This window comes from Castor canadensis, chromosome 2 (genome assembly GCF_047511655.1).
Source record: "Castor canadensis chromosome 2, mCasCan1.hap1v2, whole genome shotgun sequence".
In the NCBI taxonomy this organism is placed as follows: Eukaryota; Metazoa; Chordata; class Mammalia; order Rodentia; family Castoridae; genus Castor; species Castor canadensis.
The window spans coordinates 88736008-88753654 of NC_133387.1; the positions used below are offsets into that span (position 1 = coordinate 88736008).

The window sequence follows — 17647 nt, forward strand, 5'->3', positions numbered from 1 at the left end:
TACATCATTTGCCTAAGATAAGAACTGTTTTAAGCCATGATTTATTCTTCCCACAAGAATGTATAGTGTGTGGAAATGGCTAGCTCCATATCTCCCCATTCATTGGAATACACACCAGACCAATTGTAGCTACAAACCTACCTTTGCTGCATGTATAATAATCACATGCTACCTTATAGCTACTGGAAGTCTTTAGGTACCAGGCACTGTGCCTGGTCTTTCATGTTCATTATCTTTGTCAATCCTCAGAATTAACACCCACCATTTTACAAGTCTAGAATGGTTCATTCGAGTCCCAAAGTGTGCTATGACAGAGCACAGGTCTAAACCCAGGTCATTCTCCAAGGTCCCATCACACACTCTGCAGTGAAGACAGAATTAACTAAGAAACCTCTACTGAGCTATTAGGCAGTGGATGCTGGATGTGCTCATTGATCTCCCTGAGTAAATACTGTGGTTGCTTGTGTGCTCCTGACACCTAAATTCCCTTGGCCAGATGACTAAATGCATAAACATTGAGTTGCCTTGTTTACAAGAAACAAATGTGCTTTTTTTTTCAGTATCAAAGGCAAAGTTTAATTCTGAAATATTGGTGATCCAAGAGTTGTTACTTACAAGAAATTAGTTATACTAGAAAATTCTTCATAAGCATGAATCTCTAAAAGGACTTCTTTAAATATTTTCCCTAATTTTTAGTAATTCAGACTTACTGTAAAAAAAATTTTTTTGAAACAGAAGAATAGAAAGGGAAAGAATTAAAACTGCCCATATTTTCCTCTTTTTTTTTTTTGTAGTTATGGGGTTTGAACTCAGGGCCTACACCTTAGGCCACTCCACCAGCCCTTTTTTGTGATGGGTACATTTGAGATAGGGTCTCACAGACTGTTTTCTCAGACTGGCTTCTATCTGTGACCCTTCTGATCTCTGCCTCTCGAATAGCTAGGATTACAAACGTGAGCCACTGGTGCTGGGCCATATTTTCCATTTTTATGTTTACCTTCTTAGCTTTTTTTTTTATATCTGACTTACATTCTTTTAAATATTGATCTTTTAATTTATATAGTTACTTAGATAAATATATTTCTACTTACAGATGTTTATACTTGTATGTATACCTGCATATAGTATATGTGTATAATTATTTTTATTTTGTACACCTAACTTTGTATATCCATATTTTTTATGTTTAGATTAATATAATTTTGTATTCTTTCTCTCTACTTTATAGATTGTGTCATGACTTTGTTTTTTGCAATGCTAAAAGCATCAAACCCAGGGCCTCATGTGTTAGACAAACACTCTGCACACTGAGCTGTACCCCAAACTCCTACCATGACCATTTTTAAATACCATAAGAGACTGAGAAAAATAGCACTTTTAGTGACTTCTCTAGTTTGAAAGTATCATGGTTTACTTACACAGTCCTCTGATAGAAACATAAGCTACTTCTGAGTTTGTTTTTAGAAGTAACACAGAAATTTTGACTAAAATTTCTTATTTACTCAAAATAGGTTCCTAGAAGAATTGACTATGTCTGATACCAAGAACTGCAATATAGCTTACAGTTTTGAGTGTCTGTCATACACTGGTTGTTGTTTTAAGTACCTGACAGACATAAAGTTATTAATCTCGTAACCGTAAGACAGGTTCTCTTATTTGCCTTCCTTATAGCAAGAAAACCTGAGGCACAGAGAGGTGAGATAATATACCCATAGTTATAAAATAAGAATGTTCTGAAGGCTTTGGATATTGTTACCAATTTTTTAAGTTTCTAGTTTTAAGAAAATCGATAACATCAAGCATTTGGCAATAGCCTTATCAATGTAAGGGTTGAGTCTGTAGCTTGATTGACCCTCTCAGCTGCTCTAGTATTATTCCTTAAATCGTCCCTACTTTGAAATATTTATCGAGTTTTCTAACATACTAAATATAATTAGCACTGCCAAATTCATTCTAACGCATCTCATTTGCTCAAGGAAACATCTTTTCCACCAAGGAATTTGACTCATTTACCAGATAGTGAACTTTTATCTTCAAACAGTTACAGTCTTCTGAACTAATGCCGGCCTTTGTTCTGCCTCCAGCTTGGTCAGTAACTAGCCATCATTTGACCTTGCTGGTTCATTTGACCACGTTGGTTCCCTCTTTAGCCAGCCTAGACCGCTGAACTCTTATCTAGCACTGGTTAAATCTTCCATAGAAGTACCGTATTAGGTGCCATTGTGTGTTGCAAAGCACAAAGTGGTCCTAAGCCCTAGCATTACTAGCCATAATGATGTTCATCTGTAGGAAAGGGATGTAACCATTCCTCTTATAAATTATGACTAACTGGGATAATATATGTTAGCGCGTCATTGCATAAGCAAACAGCAAATTTTAGCTCCCTTTCATTTTAGGAAATATTCAAGGGTGTAAAGGAAACATCCATGTAGGGGTAAATAAGAGACACGTAAGGAAATGTATGTAGAGATGAGACACAAATAGAAGAGTGGGTGCTCTGGAAGGCTAGACATGTGGAAACAAAGACAGATGGCGATAGGCATACGGGTTGATTCTGAGCATTCAAGGGAGTAGTCTGGATCACACTGTGGATAAGAAGGAAACTTTTCTTAAATCTCTTAGCATTCCCTTACTTGGTAGAGTTATTCATCGTTAAGATGGCCCAATTGCATACTTGCTTCTAACCTCAAATATTAACTTGATTTGATGTTTGGACATAATTTTAGAGATCCTGTGAATGAGAAGGATATTCATATTTCTTCATCCTTGCTCTCCTCAACTTTTGTGTGGATGTGTGTATGTGTGCATATGTGTGTGCATGTATGTGCATAAGAGTAAGTGTGCAAAAGATAGTTGTAATGCAGATTCTCACAGGCAATTCTTTTGCAGTTAGCTCTAAGGGCAGCTCCATCCTATGAAGATTTTGTAGCTGCACTAACCATAAAAGAAGGTGACCACCAGAAAGAAGCATTCAGTATTGGGATGCAGAGGGACCTCAGCCTTTACCTTCCTGCCATGGAAAAGCAGCTGGCCATACTGGACACTTTGTACGAGGTCCACGGGCTGGAGTCTGACGAGGTGGTGTGACAGCTGCAGGACAGCGTCTCCTAACTTCAGGGAATAAAGTTTGCTAAAGTGTTGTGTTGCCCTAGTTAATTTCCAGCAACAGCTTCACCCCTTTTCAACCCCTTTCCTTGAAGGGATGGAGAGGAGGAGACAAAACCTAGTGCTTTTATGTATAATTTTAAAAACTACATATGTGTTTTGTGTGTTTAAAAATCAAGGTGCTATATATTTCAGTTGAACATGCCTACTGGAAACCAAATCATAGCATCACAGACTTGAACAGCAAGTAATAAGAGCAGATTTGACAAAGGAATTTGTTGATGTTGTGTTTTGTTTTAGTTTTTAAAAGTTTTGATGGGCACCCAAACCTAAACTGAAAACAAGCAAATTCTGTATCAAGAACTACTTTATACCAGTATTTAAACCATCTTAGACTGAACACTTGGAGGGACTGTAAGCCCCTATTTTTGAAGCAATTGCAATGTTAAGAGTTTGCTATTCCTAGACTTTCTTCAGTCGATTATCTTCTCTGTAGGTCTATTGGTGAGAAGAGCTGTGTAGTGAAGAGGTTTGGGCATTGGTGTGACCATGAGATTGTGGGAAAACATGGATAAGACTGCCATCCCTATTGACAAATGGGAGATCGTGGCTCGATGAGATGAGTGATGTGCTTTCACCTCACACTGGAGGACAGGATGGGAGAGGTGGGACAGGTCATTTGAGATGACACTTACCCTTCGTCATGTATTATCTCAACTGGACATTACAACAATGACATTGAAGGGGATTCTCATCCCACTTCAAAAGAAAGAATTAGAGGTAGGAGGGTCTGCTCACAATACTATAGTCAGAGTTTCTCTCTCTCTCTCTCTCTCTCTCTCTGTCTCTCTCAGAGACAGGGTCTCACTATGTAGCCCAGGCTGGCCTTAAAGTTATCCTCTACCTCCTGAGTGCTAGGATTACAGGAGTGAAACAGCAGTCTCTTCTTCATGCAGTCTCTTAAGTAGGGTGATTTTCATGTCATCTGTGCCACTCTGCTGAAGTCACTGGAGTGTTTGTTCATAGAGCACATTCCCACAACTTACCTGAGGAACCCAAATCTGGGGTTAGGATTCTAGAATCTGCATTAGATAAACTTCTAGTGATTCTTATGTGCACTCAGTTATATTCTGGTTTTTAGAATTCCCAGTCTGCTGCAAGAATTGAATGATAAGTCCTTTTTTTTTTTTTTTTCAAAGAGAAGGAGGCCATCACTTAAGTGAAAGTAGTTAATGGAGAGCGAGAAGTGGAACAAGTTTACTCAGGATGTTTAATTGAGCCAGCATCAGTTGTTTCAGCACCCGGTCCAAAGGCCTTGGCATAGCACTTAAGAGCTACAGCTCTGAATCTGCTGTCAGATCAATCTTGACCCAGGAGTGCAGAGCACACTAAATACAGCTTGCCTTTCAATCTCAAAAACTTTGGGGTGCTATCAAAGTTCATAGATGGGACTTAATACATAAAACAACCGGGTGTGGGCATTCTTCTATACAGTGTGAGACCCAAACTGTAGCCCTCATCTCTCAGTCAGTAGTAGGTCATACTGCCTAGAGTGTGTGTAGGACAGAAGCCACGAATGCCTTCCCCACTGGAGGCTTCTTCCTTCTGGTAACAGGAAGGGAAGTTCTGGCAGGAAGTAGCTCCCATGGTAGAAGTCAAGGTCCCTTCGGTGGCGCGGGAGTGTGTTGTGGCTCTGGATAATGCCGTTTCTGGCAGGAGAACCTCCCCTTAGCACAGAGCTTCATGGTGGGGGGTGTTGCTGATTTTGTCTTTTTTCTTTCTTTAAACAAATGGGCATTTATTTAGCTCAAGTTAATGAAGCAAGTAGAGTTGGGCACACATCTATAGTCCTTGTCTTAGTCCCAGGCTAAGGCAAGAGGAGTGTTTACGCTCAGGAGTTCGAGGCTGAGCAGTATAGCAAGACTCTGCCTCAAAGAAAGTTAAAAAGAAAAAAAAAAAACAGATTTGTTGCTCACATAAGAACTTCTGAAAAGTGCTTATTCTTAGAAAAGCAATGGTACATGCTTTAGGGCTAAAGAAAAGGGCTAAAGTCATGTTGGTTATCTGTTGGCAGTTGCTCAGGTGTGCATTTTCCTCCCACTCCCATGAGAACTTCATTTGGATTTTTCTCTGGCTGGTGTGAATATGAGGGTGGGGCTATGCATCCTACAAGGGCAAAAGAGAAGACAGCCAATCTTTGCTTTTCTTCTGAGTGAGGATGCCTTAGGCACTGTGCTGTCCGTAAAGGGAAGCAAGGCTAGGCTCGTGCTCCCTGCCATCTCAGGTGCCTTTTGTGGTCTCCTGGAGAGGAGGCGGTTGCTCTGAAAACACCCCAGCTTTGCTGCTGAGGCTCTGAACACACACAAAAGGAAAGCTGCTGCGTATGGCCAGTTCACCTTTTTAGGTACTGCCTAGGTATTTACCACTCAGCTTTTGGTAAAATAGGAGTTTAGTGTTGTCTAGGATCACTGGGAACCTGGATCAGACAGAATAGCTTAGATAACTTGAATACATTTCACTTTCCAATCACCTTTTTTTCCAGCTCTATAAAAAAGGGTAATGTGAGTTTTGAGTGGGGGGGGGGGTTGTTGTGTTTTGATAGGTATTCCTCATGAAGCATACTAAGTTTACCTAAGATGTATAAAACAAAGAGTCCTTAAATAAAAATAACTAGAAATTGAACTTAATACTAAATAAAAATTGTAATTTGTGCCCATTTGCAATTACTTTCTAAGAAAGAGGAAATGAGAGAAGATGCTTAAAGCTTCCTCCTAAAGCCCCTAGGAATTCTGGGACACTTAAGCTTTTTTCACCCTCGTAAGAGATGACTAATGTTTGCTGACATCACCTTGGGGGCCGGCAGAGTGACTCAAGTGGTAAAGCGCCTGCCTAGCAAGCATGAGACACTGAATTCGTACCCCAGTACCACAAAAAAAAAAAGAATAGTCACCTTGCCTTCATCGTTCAAAACATTTTTAGAATTCCTTTTCTAGTATAACCTTTAGAGAAAACCTGAAGAAAAAGAAAATGTGTCTTCCTAGGTATTAGGAGAAGTGAATGAGTAGCACTGGTTGACCCCTTACAAGTCACTTTCCCACACATGATTTCAAATTTGCATGTGTGCTTGTGTGCACGCACACACACAGAAGCTAGGTTCTACACTCTACATTGGCTGGGATCAGTGTGTGTTTGGTGAACTGACAAAGGTTTTTAATGATGGCAAGTCTTTTATTCTTTGAAAACAAATCTGATTGTAGCTAACCCTGGTGAAAAATGTTCAATTGGAAGGATACTTTTTGGGGTGGAAACCAAATTATAACTTTGAGGAGGAGGTGATTCTTGAGGTCTCAGTCCAGTTCAGGAGGGAGTTTCAGAAGGGTGCTGAGTGTTGAGCTGATGGGCCTCAGGGAATTAATCTTGAAGTGCTGTATGTATTAGGAAGTATGAGTAGTGGCTTGAGGCACCTTCTCATTATTATGTCTGTGTCATTCTGAACATAAAAGCTGCCCCCAATTTCATATGCCATGACTGGGGACATCTGAGCTCTGCAGCTCAGACTTGTGGCTTTACTCTTTGCTACTGAAAGTTGCCAGTAGTGCCTGCATCAGTATACCATATCTGTCCCCCTTCACCTAGCTTTTAGCCTAGGTGAAGCATCTGGCACCAACCTAGCCAGACTGCAGGAGCTTCTTGCAGAAACCATGTTCCCATGTGTAGCCGTAGGACAGGTGAATACCAGTAAGTGTGGCACTTAGAGAGGTGACCTGGGATTAGGTGAGTGCCACTAGGAAAGTTTTTGCTCTGCTTTTGATAATTACTTCCATATACAATCCAAAAGGTGACTTTATATCTTCAGAGTAGTGTTTTGATTAAGAAACTATGTAGTAGGGACCAGTAAATAAAGTATACTTTATTAGACTTGAAGTAAGTTAAATAGCCAAAGTAAGAAGTTTTTCTATAGGAAAAATAGTCTGGTTGTGAACATCACATATATGAGGAAATATCAGATAAAGCAATAGAGTCAGAGTCATGAGTCATAGAAGGTGATGTAAGGCATTTTCAAACTGTAAAATAGAAAACTGTGTGTAAGTATTTCCTACTAAACTCTACTGTGTCCTACAGGAACTTGGTTACATAATGGTACATTTCTGAATCATTGATTAAAGCCAGTTGCATCTGATTTTAGTCATAGATTTTACAATGGTTCAGCTCCCCCACCCTCATGTTTCTTTCTTAACTACCAAGTTTTTTTTAATTTAAAAGTTTTTAGATGTAGAATTTTTAAGTAAGTAAAATATATGTTAAGCCACTGTTCCATTAGGTGAACTAATGTATTTAGTCTTGGAGGCCCTTTCTTGAGATACTTTGTGAAATTGTCCAGTCTGTATGCACACATTGGTGTACGGCAACCTCTCCCTGTGAAGTGTGTATAGAGTGCTTTATTTAGAAATATCTTCCACTTCTGTATGACCCTTTGTAACCTGCAGTTGATTACTCAGGGGTTTCATAGTAATGGCATAAGAAGGTATTCACTCGATGTATAATGGTATTCTAACACTGTTTACCTATTACAAGGTCATTAGAGGTCTTTTCAACAACTCTATAAGCTTACTTTTCACTTAGACCTTCCCTGTAAGTGTAGCCAGTCCCCATTCTGTCTAGCCAGTCAGTCCCGTGGTCAGGGACATTTGCATGATTTTTTGTTGCACTGCTGCATTAGGGCACTCCAGGGCATGTTTAAATGATCATGGTGGTGCCTCTCTGGTACAATTGATGCATGCATCGACCTCTCCCCTCCACTGTTTTTATATACCCTTTAATTAAAAGGAAAAACATACACTACTCTGTAATGCAAAAGTTTCCAGAATTCTTAGGAATTTTTATTCCTTATGAATCACTTTCTTTCCAAGTGAAAAATGTTTTCAGCTGAGCTGTGTGAGAACATAACGATATCCTGCTTGTTTTAAATGTCTCATACCATTTAAAGTGGTCAGTGTTCCCTCCCTGTACCTTCCACACAAACCTCCTGGGGTGGTTGGTCCCCTTAGAGGGTCTCATCCACACAGTGTCCTATGAGGGTGGGTATCTGTCCACAGTTATACACGGAGTCAACAGTGATACTAAGGGTGATGAGCCAGTTTCATGGCATATTTAATGTAGGATTCCCACATGTCATGAGAATTTCACTAGAATGTCATTAAACAGCCCAACTACCTCATGTGAAATTGGCTGTGGACAATCTGTGTTAGATGAAAAATGTATTCAAATAAAATTATTCTGCTTGGTAGATTGAACAAAATGCTGTCTGTATAAAGAAGAAACATGTTAAACCTGATGCCAAAGGCTAAAATGTACATAGATTTCCTTGGATACATTTTTAAGGTGATGTTTAACTCTGCACCCATTATTCTTAAGAATGTTTGTAGTTTCGTGGATCCATGTACTTTGAATGTCTGTAATATGCAGTCTTATGTCACCTGTTCTTGCCCCTTAGCATTTTTAATGAGAACCAGAATGCCGGTAGAAAGCAAGTTAAACTACAGTGTCAAATGGTTTGTTGGCTTCTTAATTTAATGGACCTTTACTTAGAATATAAAGTGTTGAAGTCTTTTAGGACCAACCGATGAATAAGAATTTCACATTTAGCTTTGTATTGCTTTTCTGTCTAAGTTGTTATTCTGTATCTCATGGGGAGGGGGAACAAGGGAGGCTTTTACTTTTTTTGATAAATGTTTGAGAACATCTGCCAGATTTTATATTCGTTAGTTATAATAAAGTTATTTTTAAAGTATTTTTTCAAGTGCTCCTCAAAGACTTTTGTATAGGTTTCTTCTTAATTGAATATGCCATGAATAAGTATCATTTATGGAACACTCGGGCCTTCCTGGACACCATTCAAATCCCTTACAAATATTAATGCACTTCCTCCTCCTAATAACTCTGTAGGGCAAGTACTGTTGCTGTCCTCAGTGTACAAACGAGGAAACCAAGGCATGGGTTGGGAACCCTTTGCCTGAGACGCATAACCAATGAGGGATGGACCCAGGCAGCACAGCTTCAGAATCTTCATAGAGTGATTTTAACCCTCAACAAAAGCTAATTGCAAAGCACCAACCACTATAATGACATTTCTCTGGGTGTTCTAAGCATTCTGTAAAGATTAACCTTTATCAGCAGTAGCTTTGTTCTTCTTTGGTGTGGTTTAATTTTATTTTCAGAAAAACCACAAATGTAAACAGATAGTAGGTGAACTTGAAGGGTAGTGTTTGAGCAACTGTGCGTTTAATTAGTTTACATTCAACAGCAGACACCTTTTTTACCTAAATCACTTGATGCCAAAGTAATAGAGTCTATGCTCTGACTGGATCCTCAGAAATTCCCCCCACTGTTGCCTACCTTACTCACCTCTTTACACATAAGAGCTGGGCCAGTTAGAGTTGGGGGTGGGAGGGATTGAGAGCGAGAAATGAAGCGGCAGATGCTTGAGCAAAAGTGTCATGGGGAGTTGGGCTGAGATGGCCATGTTGGGCCACGTGCAGGAAAAGAGAGGAAGCTGGCATTGAGAAAGGATGGTGCAGACGCACTAAGAAGCAAAGATGAGGAATTGTGGAATCACTGGAGACACCACCAAAGGCTCCTGACAGGCTGGCTTCCCTTTCGTGATTCCAGCTCTCTAGAGGCTTTGTTCCCTGGAAATCCTTTTCTCAAGAAGCTGGTATCTTTATAATACACTGCTCTGACCTTTTTCCTTACACAAATTTTAAGGGTCTTCCATCCCTTGAAACAATGATTATGACAGGTGTAAGTGTCACTCTTCCACACAGAGTGTGAGTAAATCTTAAAAGTAAAAAAGAAGGGATGGGGGCATGGCCCAAGTGGTAGAGTGCTTGCCAAGCAAGCATGAGGCCCTGAGTTCAAATCCCAGTGTACACACATAAAACAAAATTGAGGTGCACTAGGGAATCTCCACCAGCATCCTCCTTACTTTGTAAAATGGAAGTGCAAGACCTGAGCCAGTTTGTATATAGGCTTTGCTTATTCCCAGTTATGAACTCTTAAGATCTTTCCATAATGGCTTTTCTTTGTAAATGTTAAACATCAGTACTGCCAGAGCAGGATGTATAGGGACAGCCACCTACCTCCTGCTTCTCTATTCCTAGGTACAGGGAAGTATTGTTGTAAGTGTCTGTTTCTATCCCTCAGCACCCCTTCTGGGACACATGGTGACCAGGCAAAGACAAGCTTTGCAGAAGGGTGGACAGAGCTGGTTTCAGAAACAGAACGTGTTTGAGTTTCTGTCCTGACTTCCACTGTGTGGAAGCCACCTTGTAGTAACGAGGGGGCAACTGAGCAAGTGGCTGTATTGGCTGCTTGCTGTTACTCCAGAATCTGTGGATACTCATGCATCTTCTGTCTTTTCTATTATTATTTTATGATAACTTGGACACACCTGGAAGATTTGTGTTCAATGGCAGCCATGGAGAAACCAAAAGAGCAAGAAAGAATGGAGCCAACCTAGAATTGATACTTCAGTTTGTTCTTATGTTCACATGAGCAGACTAGAAGAGATGCCCTTGATCCTTTCTATGTGTTCACACCACAAAGATGTACCTGTATACATTGGCAGACATGCAGCCACTGTCATCATCACTGTCACCATTTCCACTTTCTACAGAGACACAAAATGGAGATGGCACTGTTGGAGCAGCATGGTTAGGTTGATGGAGAATTGACGAATGTTGATGGTTTGACATCAGCTCTAAGGATTCTGCATTTCAGTGACTTATGTGAACACATCTCCTACCTTAGAGATCAGTGTTGTCATCACATCTTTGCTGACACTTATTTGTGGCCAATTTTTAGGACCTTTTGTTTTGGCTTGAGAGGCCAACTTGTTGAAATGGTTTTTAGATCTTTTAAATGCTTCAAAGCCCTTCATAAGAGAAAATTAGATCTTTTAATTGCTTTATGAGCTGTCACCTTAGTGAACTCTTGGCCCTCTCTTTCCCCTGACCATTGGGCTTCACTGCCCAAACCTCCTCTCCAGAATTTCATTAATTACTGAGAAGATAGGGTATTCATCCACCTGGCTCCAGGTCTAGGCATCTGACTCTCTATTCTCCTTGTGAACTTACTAAATCCATGTCACATGACTTCAGATACTAGATTTCCTGCAGAAAGTCCTTAAGTTACACTTCAGGAGCAGGCCACTTGCCTGAGCTGTGGTCTGGAAGCTCCAGTCCAGATCCACCTGCCTCCTGATCATGTTTCCTTAGATATCTGTTTTAGCTTATGTTGCTATGACAAAATGGCTAGCATAAACTATTTAAAAGGAAGAAAGATTTATTTGACTTACAATTTCAGAAGGTTCATTCCATGGTCACTTGGCTCCATGTTTCTGGGCTGGTTGTGAGGCATCATGGCAGTCAGACCATGTGGGGGTGGGGGGAAGAAAAAGGAATACAGGAAGGTGTTGGGGCAAAATATAGCCCCCAGTGACCTACTTTCTTCAACTAGGTGCTGCCTATTTTTTTACTGCCTCTCAGTATTACCATCATATTTTGAAACCATCAAGGAATTAGGTCAGAGCTCTCAGGATCCATTCGCTTCCCAAAACTCATCAGCTAGCAACCATACCCCCATTATATTGCTTTGGGGAGACATTTCATATTCAAGTGATAACAGTGTTCTTCCTTGACCTGAAGACCGCAACAAAACCTGGTTGTCCCTTAAGCTTTTGCATCCAAGTCAAGTGGTATCACCATTTTTCTAGTCTCTCAGGCAAGAAACTTGGACACTCTACTCCTCTGCTACTCTCTATACCCACTTTGTCTTCAGGGCCTCCCCACTCTTGGTGCTGTGGCTAACAGCCTTTGTTGCAGGAGGGCTCAGACAGAGACAGGGCACCAAAGCTTTCAGGAAGCAAGTTTATTAAACAGGCCAGCAGCAACTCAGCAGACTTGAGCCCAAAGGCTGAGCTCTGAGAACAAAGGGGACCTTCCTTATACACCATTTAGAGCAGGGTTACAGAAATGGGGGGCTGCAGCTTGTCCCGTACATAACCGCATGTTATTTCATTGGCTGTTTTAACCTATGGGGCGAGGCGACCCTTCTCTGGTCTCCAGGTAACATTCCCCAACTCCAGATTTTCTTTGCTTCACTGTAGCACTCATTAACTCTCATTATCATTTCTCCCTTCTTCCCCCGCCCCTTCCTGCCGCACCTTGACTTCTGAATTCTCTGTTCTTTTAATGACTTCCATGGCCTTCCAAAACCTGAAAATGCTCTCCTATGACTCTATGCCATGATTCACACTCTTTCACAAACTTGAAATGCCACATGCCTTTCCCTCTTTCCCATTCCTGGAAGCGCCTCAAAATTTTCCTAGACATAATAAATCCCATCCTTCAATTTTACCTCAAAACATCCCTGTATTTCTAAAGATACCACAAAAATTAGAGCTTAGGGACAAGAAATGTGGCTCCAAGGTGTCCAGTTCATCCAGTCCCTATAGCAGAAGTGTGACTCAAGAATGGGCTAACTCTTTGGTGTTATGTTCTGTTATTTATGTAGCTGCCTCTCTCACTAAACCATGAACTTCATGTCTAAGTCCAGCACTTAAAAGTGCCTTCCCTGCCCATAGTAGGTTCCCTGAAGTCTTTTGGAAGCTGGGTATTACCTGAAGTGCTGTTCCCTGATTCAGATGTGCTACTTCTAATGTCTAGCTAGGTAAAGATACAAGTGAAGCAAAACTATTTAGGTCTCCTTATTCCCCCATCTTCCTTAGCTGCTCAAGAAATACTTTGAGCAACTGGCCACTAAGAATATAAATAATTTATGTGCTTTCTAAATATTTTCCTTTGTTAATGCATGTAAAAAATGTATCAATGCTGCTTATGTATGTGAAATTATGAACAATTAGGGCACAAGGTTCAATTCTTAGTTCTCAGCTCTGTTTGTACATTTAGAATCATTGGAAGGAATTTAAGAACAAGCAAACGGTAGCTGGGTGCTGGTGGCTCACACCTGTCATCCTAGCTACTTGGGAGTCTAAGATCTGGAGGATTTCTGTTCCAGGCCAGCCCAGGCCAAAAAAAAAAAGTTTGTGAGACTTCATCTCAACAGAAAAAACTGATGTGGTGGCTTATGCCTGTCATCCCAGCCATCTCAGGAAGCATAAAAACAGGATCACAATACAGGCTGGCCTGGATAAAAAACAAGACCCCCATCTCCAAAATAACTAAAGCTAAAAAGGCTGGAGGTGTGGCTTAAACATAGATGCCTGCCCAGTGAGTGTGAAGCCCTGAGTTCAAATTCCAGTACTGTAAAAAAAAAAAAAAAAGTAAATGGGGCTGAGGGTTTAGCTCAGTGGTAGAGTATTGGCCTAACGTGTGGGGGTCTGCATTCAATCCCTAGCACATCCAAAAGCTAAACAATAAAAAGCAAGAAATTTTTTTTAAAAACCCACCTATTTCTGGCTCCTCATAGACTACTTACATCATTCTCAGGAATGTAGGCTGTCCCTAATATTGTTAAAATTATGATTCTAATGTGCACCCTCCCACCCCCTCTCCAACTGCTGATTTAGTCCTTTAAAATTGTACCATGGCGTCTTTTAGGATAAATAAGGCCACATCACAGATGCCCACCCCCCAGAGCCTAACAAAATGAACAGCTAAAATACAAATTTAAAAAGTGAAAAACAGTTTTTAAAAAATCCACTAGCACTCAAGCAATGGATAGAACCCAAAATTGTCCTTATACATCAAAAGACGATGGCAAAAGAAAAAGATAAGGCACAAAATAGTTCCCAGTCCCACCCCCCATACACACACTGGGGAGTTGGCAAAATTCAGAATCCTCATTAAAATTTCAGATTTTAGAAAGGAATTGGATGGTGGTCTTATTTCTTCCTTTCACTGAGTAGAATGATTGTGAGGCAGAGTGGAAGTAGGGACAAGGGCGATGAGGGTAGTGGGAGAGTTTACTAGGAAAGATGGATGAAAAAAGGGTCAGGAAGTAGCTCTTCTCTAAATTAAGAGAAAAACCCACATTCCATGATATATAGTAGATTTGTCTCCCCTCCAGTCAGAATTCACTCTAGTGCAGGAGTTAATGGAACTATCAAGACAGCCTAGTCCAGTCCCTATAGGAAAAGTCTATTGCTGTAGTTTGGCACACATGTTTAAAGTCTGTGCCCCAGGATGATGCTATTGGAAGTTGGTAGAACTTTTGAGAGGGTAGTACCTAGTATGAGGTCAGCAGATCATTGAAAGCATGCCCTTGAAAGGGATTGTGGAACCCCAATGTTTGCCTCTTCTCTTTTTTCCTTGTCTATGATGTAAGCAGTTTTGCCCTGCCTTGTACTCTCGCCACGGTGTGCTTACCTCACCACAGGCCCAGATCAGTGGGGCCAATCAACCATGGGCTGTAACATTCAAGACTCTGAGCCAAAATAAACTTTTCTCTCTATAAGTTGATTATCATGGGTATTTCATTACAGTGACAGAAAGCTAACTGACATGTCTACAGCATGCTCCTCCCTCCCCTATATAAACACAGACACAAGAGTGGGCTCATATTTGCCTGGTACCTAGCCATATGGCTGTGCTGGTTATTAAAATATCTCAATACTTTAATACCAGGAGGTAAATAAGATATCTGAGTGTCTCATAGTATTCTAGCCTCTCCAGTCCCTCTCACAAGAAGCTTCCCACTCCAGGCCCTCACAGATCATCACCTACAGGGTTAACATCAGACCTGGCAAGGAACCTCAGACCCCTGCCCCAAAAAGCTAAGCCCAAACTGTTCTGTGGTCAATGTCTGTGTCATGCTGGTGGTTAAATATTTTTAATGTCATCCATGCAGGTGAGTATATATAACACAAGCTCACCGGGGAAGAGAAATAGATGCTGAAAAGATGGGAGATATGTTAAGACAAATAAACCGACACTGTACAAAAGCAAAAAGTGGCCTGTACAGAGCTATACACCTTAAATGTGAACAAACTTAAATAAAGTGACCTGGCCACTCTGCAAGTATTCCACAGTCAGAAAGGGCATGATACGGGGAACAGGTGGAAGAAAAGCTAATCAAAGAGAAAAGTTCTTTTAGGCATACTGAACTCTCAAAGAAACTTGGGGAAATAATGAATGCATAAAACACGCATTCAGACATAAGTTGATGAAACAACAGAACAAGATAAAAGGGTGAATTGCAGAGCTCAGGAAACAACTTGATCAAATAGCATAATAGAAAAAAATGAATTAGAAATAGCAAGAAACAGGTTTGAAAGCTGGATTGACAAGATAGAAAAAGGCTTAAGGTGAATGCAGCAAAACAGATTCAAGTAAGTCTTGAAAGAATAGTTTAAGAGGACAATGGTATTCTTATTTAAGAGTAATTGGTAAGAAAAAGGAATAAAGTATTGAAAGACATGATACAGGAAAAAAAAATGTTCCTGAAATGAAGGAATGACTTCAGATGGAGAGACTGCACAGTAGTCTAGGAAATTGAACAGAAAACACTTGACACCAGAACATTGTTATGAAGTTACTAAACATGAAAAATAAAGACTGAAGAACTCAGGCATAGAAACCAAGTCACCAAAGGATCTCAGACTTCCTTATCACAGTGAGATTCAGTGACAGAAGACAATGGAAGTGTATTTCCAGAGTTCTGATAGGAAAAAAGAGTGACTAAGTATGACTGCAGCCAAGTCATCAGCAAAATCTTGAGTCATCTTAAGAAGAACTTGAAATACAGCCCCTGTGAGTCCTTCTTAAGGAATTCATTTGGTAAGGAGAGATGAATCAATAACTCAGTAATAGAGGAGCTTGTAGTAAAGGAACCATGGTGAGCACTGACTTTACAAACATAAACAAAGGTATTGTTACATTATAGATACAGATGGCAAATACTATAAACCTTAAAAATATAAGTAATGCCTTGGGAATGGGGAAAGGTGGCATAAAGCACCAGTCTTCCCTTATTTTCGCAATGGAGAGTTAATTTTATTTAAAAGAAAAAAAATGTAATAAATAACCTCTGAACTTTTCTGTGCTCTTTTAAATGAATTTAAATAAATTTTTAAAGAAATATCTGCTGAAATAAAGGGATATTTAAAATTCAGCAATTGTTTCAATTCACTTTAGTTTCTTAAATACAAGTAAATTAACTGAATATTTATTTAAAGTAAATGTGATTAGACACCAATATGAGAAAGTAAAAGTAAACAGGATTATATGTTTATAAAAATAGCCTCTTTCTACATCTGCATGAAGAAAACTCAGGAATGACTGATAGTCACCTAAAGCAAATGATGGTTGTTTTTTACATGCATTTTGATTTGATTTTACTTTTTTCTTTTTACTTTATACGTCACTTGGCTTTTATTTTTATAATCATGCTATCTTTTGATTTTAAAATGGAAGAGGTGGGCTGAGGGTGCATGCATGAGGCCCTGGGTCCATCACCAACATAAGGAAAGAGGAGGGGAGAGAAGGGAAGGGGGAGGGAAGGAAAGGGAGGAGAGAGAACTGTTCTTCCTAAGACAAGGCTATAAAGCATTGTATGCAGTTGGTGGCCTCCTGGTATACACTGTTCCTTATAATTGCACTTGCTTTATGTTATGACTTAGATCTTAAATTTCCCTAAAGGCCATGTGCTAAAGGCTTAGTCACCAGCCTGTGGTGTTGAAAGCGGGGGTGGAAGGAGATGGTTGAACCATTAGAAGATGGGGCTTAGTTGGAAGAAGTTAAGTCGTTGGGAATGTGTCCTGGAAGGGGATATTGGGACCCCAGGTTCTACTCCCCTAGCTTCCTGGCCACTACAAGGTGAACAACTTTGAACTACCACACACTCCCTGCAATTATGTTCTGCCTCACCACAGGCCCAAAGCAACAGGACCAAGTGACCATGAACTGAAACCTCTGAATCCATGAGCCAAAATATATCTTTCTTCTTTTTAAGTTGTTTATCTCAGGTATTTTGTCACAGTGACAGAAAGTTAACTAACACTCTTTAAAGCTCCTGTTCAGTTACTTTAAAATATTAATATTATCTTACCACATTTCTTTTTTTCCCTACTGTTAATATATCTCAGAAGTTGCTATTCATATTCTTTTACCCCCACCAATATATCCAAGTGTTCCATTTTATATAGCTCAAGAATATTAACACTCTTTTTGGCTGAAGAGAAAACTAAAAACCCATATGGTACCTAGAGACTTGTTCAGTACATCAGAAATGAATGAAAAATGGGGAAAGCCATTTGGAGAGACTGACAGACCTCTTACAAGAAGCCAGAAAGACTCTTAGCAATAGGAGGATTTTGCATATGAATTGACTGCAGTCCATCAGAGGAGATGAAAGGTTTCTGCTGGCTGCCATGAGTCTGGAAATGAAATGACAACTCTTTCTCTTTCCCAGTGAGATCTCCAGGTGACAGAGCTATAGCTCAGCATTGTCTAATGTTGGTCAAACCCAGCCAGCCAGCAATGGTGGGTGACAGAATGCAGTGGTAAGCTTTATTCAGTAAGCA

The 17647-nt window shown here is 40.2% G+C and overlaps 1 protein-coding gene across 2 annotated transcripts in view; it reads left to right on the forward strand.

The window, feature by feature from the left end:
• Plekha8 (pleckstrin homology domain containing A8) overlaps positions 1-8896 on the forward strand; it is a 52643-nt gene extending 43747 nt beyond the window's left edge. For both annotated transcript variants that reach the window (XM_020157041.2, XM_074065222.1), the window contains one exon: positions 2890-8896. In XM_020157041.2, the coding sequence (XP_020012630.1) occupies positions 2890-3087 (198 nt within the window). In that variant the 3' untranslated portion in view covers positions 3088-8896. The remainder of the gene's footprint in view (positions 1-2889) is intronic.
• Positions 8897-17647: the final 8751 nt, after the last annotated feature.